This window comes from Somniosus microcephalus, chromosome 10 (genome assembly GCF_052327205.1).
Source record: "Somniosus microcephalus isolate GS21.2 chromosome 10, FLI_Smic_1.0, whole genome shotgun sequence".
NCBI classification, from domain to species: domain Eukaryota; kingdom Metazoa; phylum Chordata; class Chondrichthyes; order Squaliformes; family Somniosidae; genus Somniosus; species Somniosus microcephalus.
In genome coordinates this window covers 69,960,732-69,988,243 of record NC_140996.1, presented here as the reverse complement: position 1 = coordinate 69,988,243, position 27,512 = coordinate 69,960,732, and the positions used below count along the sequence as shown (strand labels likewise).

The window sequence follows — 27,512 nt, the reverse complement described above, 5'->3', positions numbered from 1 at the left end:
CCGATAAATCCCCAGGGCATGATAATCTACATCCTAGGGTAATTAAGGAAGTGGCCCTAGAAATAGTAGATGCATTGCTAGTCATCTTCCAAAATTCTATAGACTCTGGAACAGTTCCCATGGATTGGAGGGTAGCTAATGTAACCCCACTATTTAAAAAGGGTGGTGGAGAAAAAAACGGGGAATTATAGACCGGTAAGCCTGACATCGGTCGTGGGGAAAATGCTAGCGTCCATTATAAAAGATGTAATAGCAGAGCACTTGGAAAACAGTGACAGGATCGGACAAAGTCAACATGGATTTACAAAAGGTAACTCACGCTTGACTAATCTACTGGAATTTTTTGAGGATGTAACTGGTAGAATAGATAAGGGAGAACCAGTGGACATGGTGTATTTGGACTTTCAGAAGGCTTTCGATAAGGTCCCGCAGAAGAGATTAGCCTGTAAAGTTAAAGCACATGGGATTGGGGGTAAGGTACTGTCTTGGATAGAGAACTGGTTGGCAGGCAGGAAGCAAAGAGTTGGAATAAACGGGTCATTTTCCGAGTGGCAGGCAGTGACTAGTGGGGTACCGCAGGGATCGGTGCTAGGACCCCAGCTATTCACAATATATATAAATGATCTAGACAAGGGAACTAGATGTAATATCTCCAAGTTTGCAGACGGCACAAAGCTGGGTGGGCATGTGTGCTGTGAGGAGGATGCAGAGAAACTCCAGTACGATTTGGACAGGTTGGGTGATTGGGCAGGTGCAGTATAATGTGGATAAATGTGAGGTTAGCCACTTCGGTGGCAAAAAAAGGAAGACAGTTTATTATCTGAACGGCAATAGATTGGGAAAAGGGGAAATGCAACGAGACCTGGTGTCCTTGTGCACCAGTCGCTGAAGGTAAGCATGCAGGTGCAGCAGGCAGTTAAGAAGGCAAACGGTATGTTGGCTTTCATAGCGAGAGGATTTGAGTACAGGAGCAAGGATGTCTTGCTGCAGTTGTGCAGGGCCTTAGTGAGACCACACCTTGAGTATTGTGTGCAGTTCTGGTCGCCTTATCTGAGGAAGGATGTTCTTGCCATGGAGAGAGTGCAGTGAAGATTCACCAGACTGATACCTGGGATGGCAGGAATGACGTATGAGGAGAGATTGGGTCAATTAGGCTTATATTCGCTAGAGTTTAGAAGAATGAGAGGGGATCTCACTGAAACTTATAAAATTCTAACAGGACTAGACAGACTAGATGCAGGAAGGATGTTCCTGATGGCGGGGGAGTCCAGAACCAGGGGCCACGGTCTAAGGATAAGGGGTAGGCCATTTAGGACTGAGATGAGGAGGAATTTCTTCACCCAGCAAGTGGTGAACCTGTGGAATTCTCTGCCACACAGGGTGGTTGAGGCCAATTCATTGAATATATTCAAGAAGGAGTTGGATATATTTCTTAAGGCTAAAGAGATCAAGGGATATGGGGAGAAGGCAGGTACAGGGTACTGAATTTAGATGATCAGCCATGATCTCATTGAATGACGGAGCGGACTCGAGGGGCCGAATGGCCTACTCCTGCACCTATCTTCTATGTTTCTATGTTAAAAGTTCAAACAACTTTATGCTGAGCATGGGGTGTAAATCTGCTAAGAGGATTTTGGGGAAAGGATGTCTTCAGGGGAAAGATAATAGTCGGATGTGTAAGAGTCATTCAGCCATATTTGAATGTGTCAACCTGATAACTCTGTTTAGGGAGGGGAAGGTTTTATTGCGGCAATAAAACAATTAGAAGAGTTGAGAGCCTGGATGATTAGTTTATGTTGTTATTCTTTGGCATTTGATGTACCATGATTTATTGATAGTATGCATGGAATGTAGTGATCAAAGGTGAAAATTAGTATAAGAAATATAAGGGAAAACTGTTTAGTAGCACACACTGGAATTGGATCGTGTGTGTCTCAAAAACAGCTAGCACACACTGGAATCATGAAAAGTGTGTGTCTCAGCAGCTCTCATACTGGTTTGTGTAGTATGAAAAGACCTGAGCTCTCATACTGGTTTGTGCAGTATGAAAAGACCTGAGCTCTCATACTGGTTTGTGTAGTATGAAAAGACCTGAGCTCTCATACTGGTTTGTGTAGTATGAAAAGACCTGAGCTCTCATACTGGTTTGTGCAGTATGAAAAGACCTGAGCTCTCATACTGGTTTGTGTAGTATGAAAAGACCTGAGCTCTCATACTGGTTTGTGTAGTATGAAAAGACCTGAGCTCTCATACTGGTTTGTGTAGTATGAAAAGACCTGAGCTCTCATACTGGTTTGTGTAGTATGAAAAGACCTGAGCTCTCATACTGGTTTGTGTAGTATGAAAAGACCTGAGCTCTCATACTGGTTTGTGTAGTATGAAAAGACCTGCGCTCTCATACTGGTTTGTGTAGTATGAAAAGACCTGAGCTCTCATACTGGTTTGTGTAGTATGAAAAGACCTGAGCTCTCATGCTGGTTTGTGTAGTATGAAAAGACCTGAGCTCTCATACTGGTTTGTGTAGTATGAAAAGACCTGCGCTCTCATGCTGGTTTGTGTAGTATGAAAAGACCTGCGCTCTCATGCTGGTTTGTGTAGTATGAAAAGACCTGCGCTCTCATGCTGGTTTGTGTAGTATGAAAAGACCTGCGCTCTCATGCTGGTTTGTGTAGTATGAAAAGACCTGAGCTCTCATACTGGTTTGTGTAGTATGAAAAGACCTGCGCTCTCATGCTGGTTTGTGTAGTATGAAAAGACCTGCGCTCTCATGCTGGTTTGTGTAGTATGAAAAGACCTGAGCTCTCATACTGGTTTGTGTAGTATGAAAAGACCTGAGCTCTCATACTGGTTTGTGCAGTATGAAAAGACCTGCGCTCTCATACTGGTTTGTGTAGTATGAAAAGACCTGAGCTCTCATACTGGTTTGTGTAGTATGAAAAGACCTGAGCTCTCATACTGGTTTGTGCAGTATGAAAAGACCTGAGCTCTCATACTGGTTTGTGTAGTATGAAAAGACCTGAGCTCTCATACTGGTTTGTGTAGTATGAAAAGACCTGAGCTCTCATACTGGTTTGTGTAGTATGAAAAGACCTGCGCTCTCATACTGGTTTGTGTAGTATGAAAAGACCTGAGCTCTCATACTGGTTTGTGCAGTATGAAAAGACCTGAGCTCTCATACTGGTTTGTGTAGTATGAAAAGACCTGAGCTCTCATACTGGTTTGTGTAGTATGAAAAGACCTGAGCTCTCATACTGGTTTGTGTAGTATGAAAAGACCTGCGCTCTCATGCTGGTTTGTGTAGTATGAAAAGACCTGCGCTCTCATACTGGTTTGTGTAGTATGAAAAGACCTGCGCTCTCATGCTGGTTTGTGTAGTATGAAAAGACCTGCGCTCTCATGCTGGTTTGTGTAATATGAGGTTTTAATAAAGACCTGATCCTGCATTACTACAACTGAGTGAGTGTATAATCTGGCGTTTAAGCAACAAAATGAAAAAGAACAAGAAAGCAGTCCAACACACCTCACCCCTTGGAGGAGATGGTGCTGGCCATTCTTGGCAGGGGCATGGCTGAGCCCTTGGCCAGTGGCTGAAAATATAAAAGATGTCGGTATCCCCATATGTTATCCCCCTTCTCACGTCTCACTTCCCCCTCATCCCATAATCTCTTATGATTTACAAGCTGCACATGGTGTAAGCACGCACCTCTTGCTTTATCCTCTCCCCTCACCACAACTCTACTCTTGTGCCTTCCTCATTTCAGACACCCAAGAAATCCAGCCTGCCCAAGAAGAGGGAGAGGAGAGTGAAAAAGAAACACCGTCACTCGATTTGACATGCCCTGCCTCCAGCTCTTGAGGTTATCCTGCAATGCCATCTGCAGTGTCCCCGACTGAAAGGTAGCAGCCTTCTACCAGCCATGCTGCAGCCACTGGGTAAGCACTGCATAACAGCACTAAGGGAATGCACAAAGGTGATTAGTTGATTTTTTGATGTCATATTGGATACATATATGGATAAAGTTGGATTGGAAAACATGGTTTGTTGTGGCTTTTATTTCAGCATTGTAGCCAAGAGGACGCTGTGATGGTCAGTAACAGAGGGAAGATAAGGGGTGGGACAAATGTTGAAAGGGGAATTGGGGTTGTGTTCACCGGTACCCAAGGTGGATGATTCGATCCCGGATATCTTGGCCTGAAAAGATCTGTCTGGGTTGCCACCTTCGTTCTGCTTTTCCCTCTTCTGATTTTTCCTCTTCCGCTTCCTCTGCGCTCTGCGAGCAGCTTGTCCCCTTTGCTGCCTCTGCTTCATCTCCATGTGATGCTGCAGCCCAAGGGAGACTGCAACTAGACTCCCCAGGACTGGGCACAAGTGGTCTTCCTTTAACAGCCAAAGCCTTGCAAACATAAAATGTAAAAATAAACAGTCCAAAAGCAAAAATCTAAACTTACTTTAAAATTGTGTGTGTCCCTTTAAGAAGCGTTGGCAGCATCTCTGTTGTACTGCTGCACGCATGTTCTTCCATGCGTGGTCTGGAGAGGGTGGTATCAAGTTCGGCGACATCGAAAATCATAGGTGATATTTCAATTCAGGCATTGTACGCCGATTGACATCATGATCTGCAGCATTTAAATGTGGGCGGCGAGCACAGGCAATGGCAGTGCTGCCGACCTGCCCAATATAGCGGCCGCCGCGTTCCACGCCACAAGCAGGCGGAAATGAGGCAGCAACCATTTTGTCTGTAAAACTGCCCTTAATAGCCGGTGCTAAATGTTAAGTCTGTGTGTTCTAGTGCTAATTACTAACACAGACTACAAGATTAAAGTTCAACAGGTCTTTACTGGTTGGAGGTCAGGACTAAAACTAAATACAATATTACTACACAGTGCTTATATACCGGTGGTCACCACCGGTATTACGTATACAGCAGCCAGAGAAAGTAGTACATCTCTTAAGGTGGAACAGGCTTAAGTTCTCTTAAGGTGGAACAGGTTACATACACCACAATCCTCCCTTTTTAGCTTAACAGTCATATCCCCATTTAACATAACATAATAACATATATAACTTCAGGTATAAACAGTTCAAAGGTTCAGTCTCTCAGGAGGCCTTCTGATTCGGTTTGGATAACGCCTTTCAGTGGTCTCTGATTCCTGTTGCTGAGGTGACTCCTCTAGTTGGTCTCCCATGCATTGGGTGTTATCATCATCAGGTACAGTCCCTGCTGTGGTAGATGCTTCAGGTTCATTAACGTCTTCCACAGTTGTCTCTGTCGCAACCATGGGTTCGACCCTTGCTCTCGATTCTACCAGTTGATCCGCATGACGCCTTATCACATTGTTACCAATATCTACTGTGTACATCAGAGGTCCTTGTCTGGCCCGAATTGTTCCAGACTGCCATTTTTCGTTTCCATAGCCCCTTGCCAACACTGGTTGTCCTACGTCGAAACTTCGAGTGGTCTTGTTATTAATATGCCGGAACTGTTTGTTTTCCACTTCCCTCCGCACATTTGGTTTTAACAAGTCCAACCTGGACCGCAACCTCCTGATATAAAACATCATGGCAGGACTTTGGTTAGTCACTGCATGAGTGGCGTTTCGATATGCCATTAGGAAATTGTCCACCTTGTGCTGTAGCGGAATCTGATCATCGTTCATGGCCTTTATTGCCTTTTTGAATGTTTGGACAAATCTCTCGGCCAACCCGTTTGTCGCCGGATGATATGGGGCAGAGGTATAATGTTTCACCCCATTCTTCTTTAAGAATTTTTGGAATTCTTCCGACACGAACTGTGGTCCGTTGTCCGAACAGATCTGTTCTGGCAATCCGTTCCTTGCGAATATTGTTCTTAACACCGCAATTGTCTTTTCTGAAGTAGTGGTATTCATCTTGATCACTTCTGGCCATTTGGAATGTGCGTCCACCGCAATTAGGAACATGGAGTCCATGAATGGACCAGCAAAGTCAATATGTACGCGTTGCCATGGGGCTGAAGGCCATTCCCATGGGTGTAGTGGTGCGATCGGAGGTGCATTTTGCACTTTTTGGCACCCAGCGCAGCTTTTCGTCAACTCCTCTATCTGTTGGTCAATACCCGGCCACCATACATAAGCCCTAGCAAAACTTTTCATCTTAACTCCCCCCAGATGACCTTCATGCAGTTCTTTTAGAATTCTTTCCCTTAACTTGGGAGGAATAATCACTCTTGTCCCGTACATCAAAGTACCATGGCAGACGGACAGCTGGTCTCGCCTTGCCGAGAATGCCGGTAACAGAGGATCACCACGTGTTGGCCATCCTTTCACTATCACCTCGTAGACTCTGGACAGTGTTGGGTCGTTCCTGGTTTCTCTTTCAATACTTGCATTGGTGACTGGTAAACACTCGATGATGGTCGAATGAAATAACTCAACAGGGTCAACTTTCGTCGTTTCTTCTTCTTCAGGTAGTGGCAGGCGCGACAGCCCATCAGCATTGCCATGCTGCTTCGTACCTTTGAATTCTATTTGATATTGATGTGCCCCTAGGAAAAGGGACCATCTCTGGAGACGCTGTGCTGTCATCACTGAAACACCCTTCTTAGGGTTAAAAATGGATACCAACGGCTGATGGTCTGTCAGAAGTGTGAATTTTTGGCCCTGCAGGTAATGATTAAACTTCTTCACTCCCCATACAAGGCTGAGAGCCTCCCTATCGATCTGCGCATAGTTGCGCTCAGCGGAGGTCAATGATCTGGATGCAAACGCGACTGGCCTTTCCGTGCCATTTGGCAACTTGTGTGAGAGTACTGCCCCAATACCATATGGAGAAGCATCACAAGCCAACCGAATAGGCAGTGTCAGGTTGAAGTGAGCCAACACTTCCTCTGAGGTGATCAATTCTTTGCTTTTGCGAAATGCCTTCTTACAGTTTTCGCTCCATTCCCATGGTACCCCCTTCTGTAAAAGAGCGTTTAGCGGGTGCAGTACCATGGATAGATTTGGTAGAAATTTATGGTAATAGTTAATCAATCCTAGAAACGACCTCAACTGAGAGACATTATCCGGAGCGGGAGCCTTTACAACTGCCTCTATCTTGTCAGTAGACTTATGAAGCCCCTCCCGGTCAATGACATGACCACAGTACGAGATCCGCTTCTGGAAGAACTCACATTTCTGCCGATTAACTCTAAGTCCATACTCTTTCAGTCTGTTGAGCACCAGTTCCAAGTTTGCGAGGTGTTCTTCATCACCATCACCTGTAATCAGAATATCGTCCAGGTAACATTGTGTGCCTGGAATTCCCTGTAATACCTGCTCCATGGCCCTCTGCCAAATTGCTGGAGCCGATGTCACTCCAAAAACCAGCCTATTGTACCGGTACAAACCTCGATGCGTGTTGATCGTGAGGTATTGGCGTGACTCTTCTTCAACCTCCATCTGCAAGTACGCCTGCGCCAGGTCTATCTTGGTGAAGTGTTTCCAGCCAGACAACGAAGCAAAAATATCCTCAATCTGCGGAAGCGGATACTGCACCATGTGAAGCACCGGATTAACGGTGATTTTGAAATCTCCACAGATGCGAACCTTCCCTGGTTCTCCTGGCTTGTTGCTCGAAGGACGTTTCATAACGGGAACAATGGGCGTAGCCCACTCACTCCAATCTACCTTAGACAGTACACCTGAACGTTCTAGCGCTTCCAGTTCCGCTTCTACAGTAGGTCGTATTGCATAGGGTACCGGTCTGGCTTTAAAAAATTTTGGGTGTGCATGTTCATCAATCTTGATGTTTGCCGTAATTCCTCTCAGTGTTCCCAGTCCCTGCTGGAACACCTCTTTAGCATCATCCAATATTTTGGACAATCGTTTAGGTTTGACATCTGTTTCCCCGGAATCTACCGTTAGTGTTTTTAAGGAGTGCCAGTCCATATTCATTTTCCTAATCCACTCCCGTCCCAGTAGTGGTGGACCTCCTTCAGGTAGCACATATAAGTCCATTACTTGGCTTTCTTCGCCCTTGTGGACCACTTTTACCTCTATCTTTCCAATGGGGTACACTCTTTGCCCCGTGTATGTTTTCAATATAATCTCCGTATCCCGTAGGGGAATATGTTGGAATAACCTTTTGTAATCTTTCTTATTCATGACCGTCAATGCCGATCCAGTGTCCAATTCCATCTTTACTTGGACTCCTGCTATCTGAAGAGTGACCCAAATTGTCTGGAGATCTGCATCCTTACCAACGTTGTGTACTCTTAAGCTATCCAGTTCATTACTGCTAGCGTCTGAATCTGACTTCTGTTCGGTCGAACTGTTCTTTGTCACCTTGTGTACCTTTATGTATTTTCCTTGCGGTGACTTTTTGTTGCTGGTCTTCTTTCCTGACCGGCATACTTTAGCTATGTGGCCAAGCCTGCCACGCGTTCTGCATTCTTGGTTTTTAAACCAACACTGGCTCTGATCGTGCGTTGTCTTTCCACAACGATAACATTTTACAGTACTCAAACCCAATTTATTTGTACTGAGTTCCGGTGACTGTAGCTGCATTACTGCCATGCCTCTCGCTGCGGCTTCGTGTGCTGCCGCCATAGTGACCGCTTTCTCAAGCGTCAGCTCATTCTCCTCGAGCAGTCGCTTTTGTGTATCTTCTTTTACTAAACCACACACAAATTTATCTCTTAGCGCCTCTGTCAGTCTCGTTCCAAACTGACAGTACTTTGCTAGCTTATGCAATTCCATTAAATATTCAGCATTGCTTTCATCCTTCAGCTGCCTTCTGCTGTAAAATTTAAATCGTTCCGCTAGCATCAGCGGCGTGGGGTTTAGATGATTTTTCAGGACAGCAACAATCTCCTCGAACGTCTTATCCGCCGGTTCATCTGGTGATAAAAGGTGTTTCAATTGCCCGTATGTCTTCGCACCCATTAAGTTTAATAATGTTCGTGCTTTCTCTTCATCTGGGATTTTATTTGCTTTACAATAATTTTGTATGCGTTCTACATACATGGCCCAATCTTCGATGTCGCTATCAAAGGTATTAATGTTCCCATGTTTAGGCATCGTTGCAATTTAATTTATTTTTATTTTTATCCAAGATGGCGGCTTCCCGCTCTTGTCTTCGTCCTCCGCCTACAAAATGGCGGTTTTCCCGCGCTTGGCGGTCTTCACCCGTCCCCCCCGACGCTGTCTCCGCTTCACCGTGGCTCTCGCGCCTTCAGTTGCCCCAGACGCTGCGCCTTTTTAGCCCGAATGCGGCCCGGCCCTTATCACCAGCCGCGATCGATCTCACCGCCCTTATTCTTCCGTCTTCCCTCCCCGCCTGTACAGCCAACGCGGCCAACTTTCTGGTCGCGTCGCTGCCTGGCTTACCCACCACCGAGGTAGAAAGAAGATAGCTGACAGCCGCTGATGGAGGCTTCGAGTTCAGGATGTCTTCTGCACTCTGGTTTCTCGATATCTGCCGCGCGACGTGTCTTCCAGCAGGGTGATGAGGGTGGAAGCCTCTCTTCGACGTCCGTTCTGTGGACGAAGCCGCCGTGGATATAAACTGCCGCAGGGTAAGAATCGGACTCGTCGCCACTGTTAAGTCTGTGTGTTCTAGTGGTAATTACTAACACAGACTACAAGATTAAAGTTCAACAGGTCTTTACTGGTTGGAGGTCAGGACTAAAACTAAATACAATATTACTACACAGTGCTTATATACCGGTGGTCACCACCGGTATTACGTATACAGCAGCCAGAGAAAGTAGTACATCTCTTAAGGTGGAACAGGCTTAAGTTCTCTTAAGGTGGAACAGGTTACATGCACCACACTAAACCTCCCAATTTCGCAGCCTCTTGGTTTATAAAATATGTTAGTGTTCAGTTTAATTTTACCTTCTAATCTTTTCTCTCAACCTCTCTTTGCCTTTCGTATTAACTTTTTCAAATCCCTCCTGTACATTCCATAACCTTCCTGGTTATTAAATGAATCTTGCTCCTGACATTTGTCACAAACTTCCTTTTTCTGTTTTATTTTTAACTTTTATTTACTTTGTCATCCAGGGCACATTAGGTTTGGATGCTCTACCTTTTCCCTTCAAAGGAATAAGCCTAATTTGTACCTGAACTATCTCTTCCCTGAATGTCCTCCATTGCTCTGTTACTGCTTTACCTTCTTAAATCACTAAAATAGCTCTTCCCCAATTGAGCATTTTTAACTTAGATATTTTCTGATCTCTTTCCATAATTACTTTAAACCGAATTATGTTGTGGTCACTGTTAGCTAGATAAACTCCTAATGTAACACACTCCACTTGCTCTACTTTATTTCCTAGAACCAGATCCAACACTGCTTCCTTCCTTGTTGGACTGGAGACATATTGATCAAGAAAATTCTCCTGCATACATATCAGAATTTCCTACCCTTAGCACTATGTTTTTCCCAGTCTATATTCGGGTAATTAAAGTCTCCAAATATTGTTACTCTACTTTTGTTGCATTTGACAACAGATTTGCTCATCTATCTCCTTTACGCTGCTTGGAGTGCTATAAAAAATGTCCAACAATGTAACAGCTCCCCCTCTGTTCCTCAAACCAAATAGATTTAGTCCTAGAACCATCTAGTATATCCTTTCTATTTAGAACTGTAACATCATCCTGAATCAATACTGCCATGCCCCCTACTTTTTTTCCTTCTCTATCATTCCTGAATTCTTGCTAACCAGGAATATTACGAACCCATTCTTGTTTGAACAATGTCTTTGTTAATGCAACTACATCACTATAAAATAATTTCAGTATGGGCTTTTTGAAGATATAGATTTACTTCTATTTACATTGGAAAATGAATCAAAAATGAAACATGGCAACCCTTACTGGCTCATTTTTATAATTTATAAAAATACAGAATATCGCTGAGTTCCTTTACAATAATGTTTTATTTCTCTTTTTTCCTGATTTTAAGGTGGTTCAGGTACCATATTTTGAAGAACAAAATGGGAACCATATTTTAATGTTCTGGTTATCTGCCCCAACTAACAGCTCAAATTCACTTTAGACATTGAAGCAGGTCTTGCAGTATTTGCAACATTTTAATCCTACAGTATTTGATTGGCTAAAATGTCACCTCGACTAAAACAGGTTTTCACTGAGCTACAGGGTTTGAATTTGGTCCTGTTTGAATACCAAGGAGATATGGGGGAAATATGCTTTTAGAAACCAAGATGTTCATTTCCCCAGGTTTTTTATTACGTGAATAGAAAAGTTAATTACTTCAGTTCTTTGTTGAATATGTTTTTTGCTGACCACCTAAGTTCCCTTCCTCATCCCCATGCTAGGTGATAAATGGTTCCCTGTGACAATGCTGCAGGTTTCCTCCTCGTCCTCCTTGACTTTTCTGTAGTCTTTGACATGGTCCACCCCACCATCCTCCAGTGACACTTTTCCTCTGTTGTCCAGATGAATGGGACTGCCCTAGCTTGGTGTCACTCCTACTTTTCCATTCGTAGCCAAAGCATTTCCAGCAATGGCCTCTCTTTCTGCCCCACAATGTTACCTCTAGAGACTTCAAGGATCTATCCTTGGTTCCTCTTCTGCCTCAAAAACATAGTGCCCCTTGGTGACACCATCTGAAGTCATGAGATCAGCTTCCACATATACGCTGATGACACCCAGCTCTAACTCGCTACTACATAGAACTACATAGAATTGCGCAGAAACAGGCCATTCGGCCCAACTAGTATGTGCTGGTGTTGATACTCCACACGAGACTCCTCCCATTCCATCTACCTCATCTCAGCCTTTCAGCATATCTTTCTATTCCCTTTTCTCTTACGTACTCGCCTAGTTTCCTTTTGGAAGCATCTGAACCACCTCAACCACTTCCTGTAGTAGTGAGTTCCACATTCCAACCGCTCTCTGAGTAAAGAAATTTCTCCTTATTTCCCAATTGGATTTATTAGTAACTATATTGTATTTATGGCACCAATTTTGGATTCTCCCACAAGTGGAACCATTCTCTCCACATCTACTCTGTCCAACCCATTCATAATTTTAAAGACCTATATCAGGTCTCCTCTAAGTCTTCTCTTTTCTAAAGCAAAAAGCCCCAACCTGTTCAATCTTTCCCGGTAGTTGTAAGCTCTCAGTTCTGGTGCCATCCTTGCAAATCTTTTTTGCACTTTCTCCAGTGCTTCTATATCCTTTTTTATAGTATGGAGACCAGAGCTGTGCACAGTACTCTAAGTGTGGCCTGACCAGGGTCCTATACAAGATTAACATAACTTCACTACTTTTGAATTCTATACCCCTAGAAATAAATCTCAGTGCTTTGTTAGCATTTTTAATTTCTTTGCTTACCTGCAATGCCACTTTTAAAGATTTGTTCACCTGTATCCCTAGATCCCTTTGCTCTTCTACCCTGTTCAGTTTCTTATTCTCTAAGGTGTACGTGATATTTCTGTTTTCCCTACCAAAGTGCATCATCTCATGTTTATATCTGTTCCAAGTTCATTTGCCATTTAACTGTCCAGTCTGCAAGCTGTCTAATGTCTTCTTGTATTCTTCCTCATTGTTAGCTATAACCCCCAGTTTTGTATCATCTGCAAATTTTGATATTGAATTACTTATTCCTAAGTCCAGATCATTAACGTATGTTATGAATAACGGTGGTCCCAGCACTGATCCTTCTGGAACACTGCTTTCTACCTTCCTCCAATCTGAATAACTATCCTTAATCTCTGCTTTCTATTTTTTAGCCCATTTGCTATACATTCAGCTATTTGTCCTGACTTCACATACTCTAACCTTTGTCATGAGCCTACTGTGTGGTAACATATCAAAGGCCTTTTGAAAATCCAAGTATATGACATCTACTGCATTACCCATGTCTACTCTTTCCATTACCTCTTCAAAGAATTCTATCAGGTTTCTTAAGCATGACTTAGCCTTTCGGAATATATTTTTTATTATATTTACTACCTTCCTTGTCTTCTCCATGGCTTGTGTTGCCAGACTGCATGTCCGAGATCCAGATTTGGATGAGGCGCAATTTCCTCCAGTTAAACTTTGGGAAGAACAAAGCCATTTTCTTCGGCTCCAGCCATAAACCCCTCCCAACTATTGTCTCAGTTTGAACCAGACTGTTTGCAACATCGCTGTCCTATTCAGTTTAGAGCTGAGCTACAACTCCATATCATCTCCATCTGCTTTCATAACATTGCCCGCCTCTGCCCCTGCTGATGCAACTTTCATCCACGCTTTTGTCACCTCCAGACCTGACTATTCTAATACTCTCCTGGCCAGCCTCCATCCCACATGCTCTGTAAACTTCAGCTCTATCAAAATCTCTGCTGCCCATATCCTATGTCACACCAAGCTCATCTATCATATCTGTGTTCACTGACCTAGATTGGCCCCAGGTCCTCCAAAGCCTCAAATTTATAATTCTCATCCCCGTGTTTACATCTCTTCATGGTCTCGCCCTCCCTATCTGTATATGCTCCTTCAGCCCTACAGTCCCCTCAGAACTCTCTGGTCTAGAAATTACGCCACATAACACCCTTTTTTCAGGTGCTACGCTGCCTTCCAGGTACCTAAAATGGCGAACACACATCCGACCAGAAGTGCACCATCCACCATATTGAGACATCCCTTACCCACGCTTGAAGCAGGTATTAGACTCTTTGCATATGCAAATAAGAAGCCTAACGCCTGATTGAGGGTAAACATGGGGAAGCCAACCCTACAGAACACCGGCAACAAAAAAAGTAAGCTACTCTCAAGCCCATATTAAACCACCATCCCAATTGCCACCCATTCCGCACCCCGCCCACCCTCCCGGAACCCCACCCCACACCCGCCTCAAGATCCCTGACCTCTCTCCATACCCTGGCCCCAGCCCCCAATACCCCTCCCCTCAGTCACATGATCCCCAATTCAGGCTGTTGCTCGCTGACACAACCCACCACTGCCAACGATCGCTCCCCCCACCCCGAGACCCACATTCCCCCAGGCTTGCGATTCCCACCATGAGACCCGCAATACCCTGCCCCCCCCCCCAAGGCCCCTCCCAGGCCATCACTTACCAATCTTCCACCACTCATCTTCTTGGGCTCCTCCTGCAGCGTTGTTCCAATGTATTTGAGGTCCGGGGACCTCATCATTCCTGCACAGGATATTTTGAAAGCACAAGGGGATTTTCGCTCCGGAATTTCTAAGCTTTTGTTTCCCCAACTCTGACCTCTTGCGTGCCCCTCCCTCCCTTCATTCCACCATTGGTGGCTGTGCTTTCAGCCATCTAGGCCTCACACTCTGGAATTCCCTCCCTAAACCTCCAACTTATTCTCCACGTTTAAGATCCTCCTTAAACCCATCTCTTTGACCAAGCAACTTTACTCCTTTTTTGGGGGGACGGGGGGATAGAGATTGATATAGAAAAGGGGGGAATTGGCTTATTTCCTAGTTTTCCATGAGTTTTTAACCCCTTTTTTGTCATTAACCAGTGGAATTCCTCCCCTAATGTTTTATAATATTAAAATATCCACACATACTTTTTCATAGGCGCTTACCTTTGTGCAGCTCCAGATGGCGAGTTCCTCATCTTTGTATTATTTGAATGCATTGGGGGAGGAGTGGTTGTCATACCGGATGAAGAGGTTAAGTGCTTATGCGGACTCAGGGCCTTCGGTGTCTTTAGGTTTTTCTGGGAATTTGTAAACGTTTTGCCACTGTCCTGTCATTCGTCCTTCTCCTTTTTTGCTCGCTCTTTCTTGTTGAAGTGGGCTCGCTCTTCCTGCACTTCCAGCATTCTCTGTATGTGTGCCTCCTCCTGCTGAAGGAACTCTCGCATCTCCAGGGCACACTGCAAAAGTTCAGAAGCAGACTTTAAGAGAGAATTATAGGCTAGATTTTTATGAATTAGTGGAAGTTTGTGCAGCAGGTACACACACTGAGATCCAAGTGCAGATTTGCAGTTCCTGCTGGGCTTGCTGACATCTGCACCTGAATTTCCAATATCCCCTATCACATAGCTCTGCACCAGCAGTGCACATGTAGCACTCCTGAGCATTCTGTCCGCATACAACGTGCTAAGCAAAACAAAAGTACTTGTGCCTCCTCAGTTTCCAACTCCATTTTATTGCATACATATTTCATATCATTTTAACTGCAGCTTTATGCTGTTTAAAATTTTCCTTCACATGATCTTTTCATAAAAACTGAAGCATCTCTGGGAAGCTTCATTTAAAACAAAAATCATGATAAGCAGTGATGCACATTTCACTTTTTAACAATCAAGTTTACAGCATAGAAGGAGATCAATCGGTCCATCGTGTCTGTGCCAGCTCTTTGACACTGCCCTGCCCTCTCCCCATAGCCCTGTATCTTCCTCCATTTCAAATGTTTTTCTAATTATCCCTTAAAAGAAGTTATGGGGCTAAAAATTTGGGGACCTAACACCACCCATTACTGGCAAAATGTAGCGTAAAGAGGGCGGCTGCCGCTCTTTTGCCAGCTGGTGGCGGGTCACGCAGTGTCTGTCATTTTCCAAGGCCTGGCAGCGCTGCCGGTAACATCGATCACCCTGCAGATTGAAATGAGGGAGAGGTGACAACACACGCCGACTTAACATCACCTCAGTGAACTTGGACCCTTGCGCTGAGTTTGGCGTTGGGTCCTAAACTCGCCATGTACACTTAGCATGCAGCAGGCACATTTTTCAGGTAAGTTTGCGTTAAGCTTTTAGACTTTTTAAAATTTTATTTAAGTAGTGGCTTTATACAATACATCTTAAAAGTTTTTTTACCTGTGCAAAGAGTGCTGCTGGATGCTTGCAAGGCCTCAGATAATAAAGAAAGGCCTCTGAGAAGACAAAAAATGCTGCAAATACTCAGCAGGTTAGGCAACATCCATGGAGAGAGAAACAGAGTTCATGTCTCAGGTCAAGATTCTGCCTGACCTGCTGAGTATTTCCAGCATTTTATGCTGTTGTTTCAGATTTACAGCATCCGCTCGCAAAGGGAAGAGGAAGATGCAGAAGAGGAGAAAACAGAAGAGGAAGCCGAAGAGGAGCAAACAGAAGAGGAGTACAGCTACAACACTGGCATCTACCCGGCAATGTGGAAAATTGCCCAAGTATGTCCTGTCTACAAAAAGCAGGACAAATCCGACCCAGCCAATTACCGTCCCATCAGTTTACTCTCAATCATCAGCAAAGTGATGGAAGGTGTCGTCGACAGTGCTATCAAGCGGCACTTACTCAGCAATAACCTGCTAACTGACGCCCAGTTTGGTTTCCGCCAGGGCCACTCAGCTTCTGACCTCATTACAGCCTTGGTCCAAACATGGACAAAAGAGCTGAACTCAAGAAGTGAGGTGAGAGTGACTGCCCTTGACATCAAGGCAGCATTTGATCGAGTATGGCATCAAGGAGCGCTAGCAAAACTGAAGTCAATGGGATTCAAGGGGAAAACTCTCCATTGGTTGGAATCATACCTAGCACAAAGGAAGTTGGCTGTGGTTGTTGGAGGTCAGTCATCTCAATCACATGACATCACTGCAGGAGTTCCTCAGGGCAGTGTCCTAGGCCCAACCATCTTCAGCTGTTTCATCAATGACCTTCCCTCCATCATAAGGTCAGAAGTGGGGATGTTCGCTGATGATTGCACACTGTTCAGCACCATTCGAGACTCGTCAGATACTGACGCAGTCCGTGTCCATATGCAGCAAGACCTGTACAACATTCAGACTTGGGCTGACAAGTGGCAAGTAACATTCGCACCACACAAGTGCCAGGCAATGACCATCTCCAACAAGCGAGACTCTAACCATCTCCCCTTGACATTCAATGGCATTACCATCGCTGAATCCCCCACTATCAACATCCTGGGGGTTACCATTGATCAGAAACTGAACTGGACCAGCCATATAAATACTGTGGCTACAAGAGCAGGCCAGAGGCTGGGAATTCTGCGGCGCGTGTCTCACCTCCTGACTCCCCAAAGCCTTTCCACCATCTACAAGGCACAAGTCAGGAGTGTGATGGAATACTCTCCACTTGCCTGGATGAGTACAGCTCCAACAACACTCAAGAAGCTCGAGACCATTCAGGATAAAGCAGCCCGCTTGATTGGCACTCCATCCACCACCTTCAACATTCACTCCCTCCACCACCGGCGTACTGTGGCTGCAGTGTGTACCATCTACAAGATGCACTGCAGCAACTCGCCAAAGCTCCTCCAACAGCACCTTCCAAACCGCGACCTCTACCACTTAGAAGGACAAAGGCAGCAGACGCATGGGAACATCACCACCTACAAGATCCCCTCCAAGCCACACACCATCCTGACTTGGACCTGTATCGCCGTTCCTTCACTGTCGCTGGGCCAAAATCCTGGAACTCCCTTCCTAACAGCATTGTGGGTGTACCTACACCATATGGACTGCAGCGGTTCAAGAAGGCGGCTCACCACCATCTTCTCAAGGGCAATTAGAGATGGGCACTAAATGCAGGCCTAGCCAGCGACGCCCACATCCCATCAATGATTTAAAAAAAAGGATGCAACCCAGATAGCCCCTTTTTGGCCAGGATATCTGGGATAGAATCATCAGCCTGCGATCCCAGTGACTACAACCCCAATTCCCCTTTCAACATTAGTCCCACATGTTACCTTCCCTGTGTTACTGACCACCATAGCGTCCTCTTGGCCACAATGCTGAAATAAAAGCCACCACAAAGCAAACTTTCCAATCCACTTTATACATCTATCCATATGACTTCAAGAAATCAACTCATCACCCTTATGCATACTCTTAGTGACTGTCTTGTGTGTGCTTTTGCCTGATGTCACGCAATGCTGTCCCAATGGCTGCAGCATGGCTGGTGGAAGGCTGTTGACTTTCAGTGGGGGACACTGTAAATTTCTTTGCTGGTCGAACTTGAGGAGCTGGTGGCTGGGAGTGCCAAATCGAGTGACAGTGTTTCTTCTTTTTCTTCACTCTCCTCTCCTTCTTCTTTTCCAACCACATGTCTGGGCAGGCTGAATTTCTTGGGTGTGTGAAATAGGAAGGCATAATGGTGGCGTTGTGGTGAGAGGAGGGTGGGAAAGCAAGAGGTGCATGCCAGAAGGAGGATAACATATGAGGATACCAGCATCTTGTATCCTTTCAGCCCTGCCGCTGGCCAAGCCATGCCCCTGCCAAGAATGGCCTGCACCGTCTCCTCCAAGGGGGTGAGGTGAGGCTAGGAATGGGAGATGTGCCTCGTGATTGGTGCAGATTGTTGGTAGGTGAGTGATTGGGTGGGGGGCAGTCGTGCATTGAGCAATGTGTGAGGCTAGTGATTCAGTTAGTAGGAGACAGCTTTTGAAGATGCATTCACTGACCTTGACCAGTGGTCTGAGGTCATGAAGCTTCTTTGGGCACTGGAGCCAGGTGGTGGGGGCAAAACTGCTAGCAGTGATGGCCTCGGTGATGTGGTCCCACATTGTTGTTTCTGGAGGGCCTCCTGTCCCGTGGGTAGAGGACTTTGCAACGTTGACCCCCTGGACAAATCTTGAGTGCTGTATGCGAGAACCTAGGTGCCCCTTCCCTGGCTGCTGAGCCATTTGTATTAGTGCAGAAACACTTTCCCCATTTTTTGAGGTGCAGACGAGAATTCAGCTTAAAGAGCTGGAGACTCCCATTTGGGAAGTCCATAGAAACATAGAAGATAGGAGCAGGAGTAGGCCATTCGGCCCCTCGAGCCTGCTCTGCCATTCAATGAGATCATGGCTGATCATCCAAACTCAGTACCCTGTCCCTGCCTTCTCCCCATATCCCTTGATCCCTTTAGCCTTAAGAAATATATCTAACTCCTTCTTGAATATATTTAATGAATTGGCCTCAACTGCCTTCTGTGGTAGAGAATTCCACAGGTTCACCACTCTCTGGGTGAAGAAATTCCTCCTCATCTCTGTCCTAAATGGCTTACCCCTTACCTTTAGACTGTGACCCCCTGGTTCTGGACTCCCCCGCCATCAGGAACACCCTTCCTGCATCTAGTCTGTGTAGTCCTGTTAGAATTTTATAAGTTTCAATGAGATCCCCTCTCATTCTTCTAAACTCCAGCGAGTATAAGCCCAATCGACCCAATCTCTCCACATACGTCATTCCTGCCATCCCAGGTATCAGTCTGGTGAATCTTCGCTGCACGCCCTCCATGGCAAGAACATCCTTCCTCAGATAAGGCAACCAAAACTGCACACAATACTCAAGGTGTGGTCTCACCAAGGCCCTGTACAACTGCAGCAGGACATCCTTGCTCCTGTACTCGAATCCTCTCACTACGAAGGCCAACATACCATTTGCCAATTCTTTTAATTTTTTTTAAAAGGCAGTAAGGGCTGAAAACTGCATTTTTTTACTTCATTTAAATGTTATTAGTTCAGAAAGCATTGCCGTTTCAATGCATTGCCCTTTTAATGTCCCACAATGCCTAGCGAACAATATTGCTTTGCTTCCAGAGGCTGTTGGAAGCTGGAACGCCGCTTCTGGACGCCAACTTCGCCTCTGATGCCTGCACTAACTCCACCTGGATGGCGTTACATGGTAAGTTAGCGCTGGGCTAAAAATATTTAGCTCTCATCGGACAAAGTCAACATAGATTTACAAAAGGTAAATCGTGCTTGACTAATTTACTGGAATTTTTGGAGGATGTAACTGGTAGAATAGATAAGGGAGAACCAGTAGATGTGGTGTATTTGGACTTTCAGAAGGCTTTCGATAAGGTCCCGCAAAGAGATTAGCGTGTTAAGTTAAAGCACATGGGATTGGGGGCAAGGTACTGACTTGGATAGAGAACTGGCTGGCAGACAGGAAGCAAAGAGTTGGAGTAAACGGCTCTTTTTCTGAGTGGCAGGCAGTGACTAGTGGGGTACCGCAGGGATCGGTGCTAGGGCCCCAGCACCCCATATATTAATGATCTAGATGAGGGAACTAGATGTAATATCTCCAAGTTTGCAGACGACACAAAGCTGGGTGGGCGTGTGTGCTGTGAGGAGGATGCCGAGAAACTCCAGTATGATTCAGACAGGTTGGGAGGTTGGGCAGATGTATGGCAGATGCAATATAACGTGGATAAATGCAAGGTTATCCACTTTTGTGGCAAAAACAGGAAGGCAGATTATTATCTGAATGGCAATAGATTGGGAGAAGGGGAAGTGCAAACGAGACCTGGGTATCCTTGTGCACCAGTCGCTGAAGGTAAGCATGCAGGTGCAGCAGGCGGTTAAGAAGGCAAATGGTATGTTGGCCTTGGTAGCGAGAGGATTCGAGTACAGGAACAAGGATGTCCTGCTGCAGTTGTACAGGGCCTTGGTGAGACCACACCTTGAGTATTGTGTGCAATTTTGGTCGCCTTATCTGAGGAAGGATGTTCTTGCCATGGAAGGAGTGCAGAGAAGATTCACCAGACTGATAGGATGGCAGGAATGACGTATGAGGAGAGATTGGGTCAATTGGTCTTATACTCACTGGAGTTTAGAAGAATGAGAGGGGATCTCATTGAAACTTATAAAATTCTAACTACTGCCATTTTCCCGGCAGTCCCACCTCCAAACCCGCCTCCCCAGGGCTGGCAAAATCCAGCCCATTGATTATTCTATCCTTGCCCTGCGCCTCTAAGCATATATCATCTTCTTTGTCGCTAATAGGTCCTACCTCTTAGTACCCGCTTACTGTTTACATGCCAGTAGAAGATTTTTGGGTTCCCTTTTATGTTAACCGCCATTCTACTCTCACATTCTCTCTTTGCCAATCTTATTTTCATCTTCACATCCCCTCTCAACTTATTGTATTTGACCTGGTTCTCACTTGAAGAATTCACCTGACATGCATCGTACACCCTCTTTTTTTGTTTCCTCATCTTCTCTATCTCCCTCGTCATCCAAGGAACCATACCCATGTCTTCCGCCTCCACACATAGGTTACCTTTTTAGTCTCAAATAGCCCCTACTCTTTCCATAGTTATTCTCTTGTGCTGCAATCATTCAATGTGAGCAAATTGGCATAGGGTCCATAAGATCAGAGAGTGGAATGCGTGGCTCAAAGATTGGTTTTGATGGGTTTCGATTCATGGGGCACTGGCACCAGTACTGGGGAAGGAGGTAGCTGTTCCATTGGGACAGGCTTCACTTGAACCATGCTAGGACCAGTGTCCTGGCAAATCGAATAACTAGAGTTGTAGATAGGGCTTTAAACTAAATAGTTGGTGGGGGGGGGGGGGAGTGTTCAGGTGAAATGGAATTTACAAAGTCAAAGAGAAAGGAGAAGGCAATAGTGCAGAGTAGCGATAGGAGTAATGATAACCAGAGTGTGACAGGAAGAGACAGACTGTACAAACTTAAGAGTGCAACAGCAAATAGTCAGAGCAGAGAAAAATGGTAAAAAGACAAAATTAAAGGCGCTTTATCTGAATGCATGCAGCATTCATAACAAGATAGATGAGTTGACGACACAAATAAAAATAAATGGGCATGATCTGATAGCCATTGCAGAGAAGCGGTTGCAAGGTGACCAAGGCTGGGAGCTGAATAGTCAGGGGTATTTGACATTTCGGAAGGATAGGCAGAAAGGAAAAGAAGGTGGGGTAGCTCTGTTAATAAATGATCAGTGCAGTGGTGAGAAATGATATTGGCTCGGAAGATCAAGATGTAGAATCAGTTTGAGTGGAGATAAGAAATAGTAAGGGAAAGAAGTCACTGGTGCGAGTAGTCTATATGCTCCCTAACAGAAACTACACTGTAGGACAGCGTATAAATCAAGAAATAATAGGGGCTTGTAAGAAAGGTACTGCGATAATCATGGGCAATTTTAATCTTCATATAGATTGTGCAAATCAAATTGGCAATGGTAGCCTTGAGGACAAGTTCATAGAGTGTATTTGGGATGGTTTCGTAGAACAATACATTGTGGAACGAACCAGGGAGAAGGCTATTTTAGATCTGGTAATGAGTAATGAGACAGGATTAATTAATGATCTCATAGTAAAGGATCCTCTAGGGAAGAGTGATCATGAATTTCAAATTCAGTTTGAGCGTGGGAAACTTTGGTCTGAAACTAGTGTCCTAAACTTAAATAAAGGCAATTACAAAGGTATGAAGACAGAGTTGGCAAAAGTAGACTGGGAAAATAGATTAAAGGGTAAGACGGTAGACAAGCAGTGGCAGATAGTGGCAGAGATATTTCATAACTCTCAGTAAAGGTTTATTCCAGTGAGAAAGAAAGACTCTATGAGAAGAATGAACCATCCGTGGCTAACTAAGGAAGTTAAGAATGGTATCAAATTGAAAGAAAAGGCACACAATGTTGCAAAGATTAGTGGTAGACCAGAAGATTGGGACATTTTTAGAAACCAGCAAAGGATGGCTAAAAAATTAACAAAGAGGGAGAAGATAGATTATGAAAGTAAACTAGCAAAAAATATTTAAAAACAGACAGTAAGAGCTTCTACAGGTATATAAAAGGGAAGAGAGTAGCTAAAGTAAATGTTGGACCCTTAGAGAATGGGACTGGGGAATTAATAATGGGAAACAGGGAAATGGCAGAGACTTTGAACAAATATTTTGTATCGGTCTTCATGGTAGAAGATACTAAAAGCATTCCAATAATAATTGATAATCAAGGGGCGATAGGGAGGGAGGAACTTAAAACAATCTCTATCACTAGAGAAAAAGTACTAGGCAAACTAATGGAACTAAAGGCTGACAAGGCCCCTGGACCTGACTGCCTACATCCTAGGGTCTTAAAAGAAGTGGCTTCAGAGATACTGGATGCGCTGGTTGTAATCTACCAAAATTCCCTGGATTCTGTAGAGGTACCAGCAGATTGGAAAACAGCAAATGTAACACCCCTATTCAAGAAAGGAGGGAGACAAAAAGCAGGAAACTATAGGCCAGTTAGCCTAACATCTGTCATTGGGAAAATGCTGGAATCCATTATTAAGGAAGTAATAGCAAGACATTTAGAAAATCATAATACATTCAAGCAGAGTCAACATGGTTTTATGAAAGGGAAATCGTGTTCGACAAATTTACTAGAGTTCTTTGAGGATGTAACGAGCAGGGTGGATAATGGGGAACCAGTAGATGTAGTGCATTTGGATTTCCAGAAGGCATTCAATAAGGTGCCACATAAAAAGTTACTGTACAAGATAAGAGTTCACGGGGTTGGGGGTAATATATTAGCATGGATAAAGGATTGGCTAACTAACAGAAAACAAAGATTCGGGATAAATGGGTCATTTTCAGGTTGGCAAACTGTAACTAGTGGGGTGCCACAGGGGTCAGTGCTGGGGCCTCAACTATTTACAATCTATATTAATGACTTGGATGATGGGTCCGTGTGTACTGTAGCCAAATTTGCTGATGATATAAAGATAGGTGGGAAAGCAAATTGTGAGGACACAAAGGGCTCGATTTTCATTGGGCCGTTGAGGCGGGATTGGAGGCGTGTGGGGGGTTAAAATTGCGAAATCGGGGGGCACGAACCTATCCCGCCCCCAACCCGCCTCCATGCCAGTTTCAAAGAAGGCGGATACCCAAGCTGTGCTGTGACCCGCCTCCCCGAGGCGGGAAGGGGATTAATGCCAATTAACTGCCTGTTAACAGTTAGTTAACAGGGAGATTTTAGCCTAATCCCTATTTTTATCCTTGAAGTGTGGGATTCCCGATGGCTCCAAACCACGCCAAGTTAGCGAGGCGGACCGTCAGGCTCAAGGGCTTGGAGGGTTCGAGATGTCTGGTGTTCAGGTGAGTGATGTGTGCATGAGTGCAGAGTAAGTGTGTTTGGTGTGTGGAAAGTGTTTAAATAAGTTTTACTTACCTTTACAGCCTTCCTTCCTTCAGGTCTCAGGAGTCCCTCATCTCACTGGCACAGAAAGCAGAATGGCCGCGAGCTGTCAAAAGTTGCAGCATTCAGCTTTCTGTTCTGGAGAGATCTCTAAATCAGTGTGAGAGGAAGGAATTAACTTAGTGTACAGATTGTCAGTGTTTGACAGCTTTAAACCGCTGTCAAACGCTGATAATTCATCTGTCAAGAACTTTTGACAGCTCGCGGCCATTCTGCTTTCTCAATTTGACAGCTCGCGGCCATTCTCAATCAAGTGAAAATCGCGTGGGTTGGCCACAACTCGATGGAGGCGGGACTACAACCCCTACACACCTCCAGTATCAAAATCCAGCCCAAAGAGTCTGAAAAGGGATACAGGTAGGTTAAGTGATGGGGTATAATGTGGGAAAATGTGAGGTTATCCACTTTGGTAGGAAAAATAAAAAAGCAAATTAATATTTAAATGGAGAGAGACTACATAATGCTGCGGTACAGAGGGATCTGGGGGTCCTCGTACATGAAACACAAAAAGTTTGCACGCAGGTACAGCAAGTAATTAAGAAGGCAAATGGAATGTTGGCCTTTATTGCAAGGGGAATGGAGTATAAAAGTAGGGAAGTCTTGCTACATCTGTACAGGGCGCTGGAGAGACCACGCCTGGAGTACTGGGTGCAGTTTTGGTCTCCATATTTAAGGAGGGATATATTTGCATTGGAGGCAGGTCAGAGAAGGTTCACTAGGTTAATCCCTGAGATGAAGGGGTTGTCTTATGAAGAAAGGTTGAGCAGGTTGAGCCTATACTCATTGTAGTTTAGAAGAATGAGAGGTGATCTTATTGAAACATATAAGATTCTGAGGGGGCTTGACAGGGTAGATGCAGGGGGGATGTTTCCCCTCATGGGGGAATCTAGAACTAGGGGGCACAGTTTCAGGATAAGGGGTCGCCCATTTAAAATGGAGATGATGAAGAATTTTTTTTCTCAGAGGGTCGTGAATCTTTGGAATTCTCTACATAGAAACATAGAAGATAGGAGCAGGAGTAGGCCATTTGGCCCTTCGAGCCTGCTCCGCCATTCAATGAGATCATGGCTGATCATCCAAATTCAGTACCCTGTCCCTGCCTTCTCCCCATGTCCCTTGATTCCTTTAGCCTTAAGAAATATATCCAACTCCTTCTTGAATATATTTAATGAACTGGCCTCCACCACCCTCTGTGGCAGAGAATTCCATAGGTTCACCGCTCTCTGGGTGAAGAAATTCCTCCTCATTTCAGTCCTAAATGGCTTACCCCTTATCCTTAGGCTATGACCCCTGGTTCTGGACTCCCCGGCCATCAGAAACATCCCTCCTGCATCTAGTCTGTCCAGGCCTGACAGAATTTTATAGGTTTCGATGAGATCCCCTCTCAATCTTCTAAACTCCAGTGAGTACAAGCCCAATCGACACAATCTCTCTTCATACGTCGTTCCTGCCATCCCAGCTGGCCGCCAAACTCCACACTCTTGGCCTGAACACGTCCCTTTGCAACTGGACCCTGGACTTCCTAACAAACAGACCCCAGTCTGTCAAATTAGGTAACCACACCTCCCCCCGCTGACCCTGAACACGGGGCCCCCACGAGGATGTGTGCTGAGCCCCCTCCTCTACTCCCTCTTCACCCATGACTGTGTGGCTGTTCATGGTTCCAACACCATCATCAAGTTTGCGGATGATACCACGGTGGTAGGCCAGATCACCAAACAACGATGAGTCAGCCTACAGGGAGGAGGTCCAGCATCTCGTGAAGTGGTGCGCCGATAACAACCTGGCCCTTAACATCAAGAAAACCAAGGAAATCATTGTGGACTTCAGGAAGTCTAAAGGCGGAAGTCACACCCCCATCCACATCAATGGGGCTGTGGTGGAAAGGGTGGACAGCTTTAAGTTCCTCGGCGTCCACATCACGGAAGACCTCTCCTGGTCCCTCAATACCTCCTCTTTGGTGAAGAAGGCCCAGCAGCGCCTATATTTCCTAAGGAGGCTGAAGGGATGTAACCTGTCACCCCTGATCCTCTCTAACTTTTACCGCTGCACAATAGAGAGCATCCTGACGAACTGTATCACAGTATGGTATGGCAGCTGTAGCTCCTATGACCGGAAAGCCCTGCAGCGGGTAGTCAAAACTGCCCAACGCATTACCGGCACCCGGCTACCGACCATAGAGAACATCTATCAGAAACGCTGTTTACGGAGGTCACTGACCATCATCAAAGACCCTACCCACCCCAGCCACAGTCTGTTCGCCCCCCTGCCATCTGGGAGACGCTACAGATGCATTCGCACCCGAATGACCAGATTTAGGAACAGCTTCTTTCCCAGGGCTGTCATCCTACTGAACTCCACAAATAAACGCTAAAGCCTGCACATCTGCCAATGCACTTTATTATGTTTATGTTAATGTATTACAAGCCAAATGAATGTTGAATGTTTAAATGTCTTAATCTAAATGTACACTCTCGGGAGTCGCAAGCCTACATTTCGTTGTACTGCACTTGTGCACTAACAATGACAATAAAGTTGAGTATTATTATTATATTATTATTAGCCTGGTGAATCTTCGCTGCACTCCTTCCATGGCAAGGACGTCCTTCCTCAGATAAGGCGACCAAAACTGCACACAATACTCAAGGTGTGGTCTCACCAAGGCCCTGTACAACTGCAGCAAGACATCCTTGTTCCTGTAATCGAACCCTCTTGATACGAAGGCCAACATACCATTTGCCTTCTTAACCGCCTGCTGCACCTGCATGTTTACCTTCAGCGACTGGTGCACTATAACACCGAGGTCTCTTTGCACTTCCCCTTCTCCCAATCTATTGCCATTCAAAAAATAATCTGCCTTCCTGTTTTTGCCACCAAAGTGGATAACCTCACATTTATCCACATTATAGTGCATTTGCCATGTTTCTGCCCAATCACCCAACCTGTCCAAATCGTACTGGAGTTTCACGACATCCTCCTCACAGCATACCCTCCCACCCAGCTTTGTGTCGTCTGCAAATTTGGAGATATTACATCCAATTCCCTCGCCCAGATCATTAATATATATTGTGAACAGCTGGGGTCCTAGGACCGATCCTTGCGGTACCCCACTAGTCACTGCCTGCCACTCGGAAAACAACCAGTTCTCTATCCAAGTCAATACCTTGCCCCCAATCCCATGTGCCTTAATTTTGCACGCTAATGTCTTATGCGGGACCTTATCGAAAGCCTTCTGAAAGTCCAAATACAACACATCCACTGGTTCTCCCTTATCTATTCTGCCAGTTATATCCTCAAAAAATTCCAGTAGATTAGTCAAGCATGATTTACATTTTCTAAATCCATGTTGACTTTGTCCGATCCTGTCACTGTTTTCCAAGTGCTCTGCTATTACATCTTTTATAATGGACTCTAGCATTTTCCCCACTACCGATGTCAGGTCTATAATTCCCCGTTTTCTCTCTACCACCTTTTTTAAATAGTGGGGTTGCATTAGATACCCTCCAATCCATGGGAACTGTTCCAGAGTCTATAGAATTTTGGAAGATGACCAGCAATGCATCTGCTATTTCTAGGGCCACTTCCTAAAGTACCCTAGGTTGTGATTATCAGGCCCTGGGGATTTATCAGCCTTCAATCCCATCAATTTCCCTAACACCATTTCC

The 27,512-nt window shown here is 45.1% G+C and overlaps 1 protein-coding gene across 1 annotated transcript in view; it reads right to left on the bottom strand.

The window, feature by feature from the left end:
• Positions 1-14,818, bottom strand: part of bcl9 (BCL9 transcription coactivator) — a 401,618-nt gene extending 386,800 nt beyond the window's left edge. The window contains 1 exon segment of the mRNA XM_085998596.1: positions 14,532-14,818. Coding sequence (XP_085854722.1) covers positions 14,532-14,812 — 281 coding nt within the window. The 5' untranslated portion in view covers positions 14,813-14,818.
• Between the last annotated feature and the right edge of the window lie 12,694 nt (positions 14,819-27,512).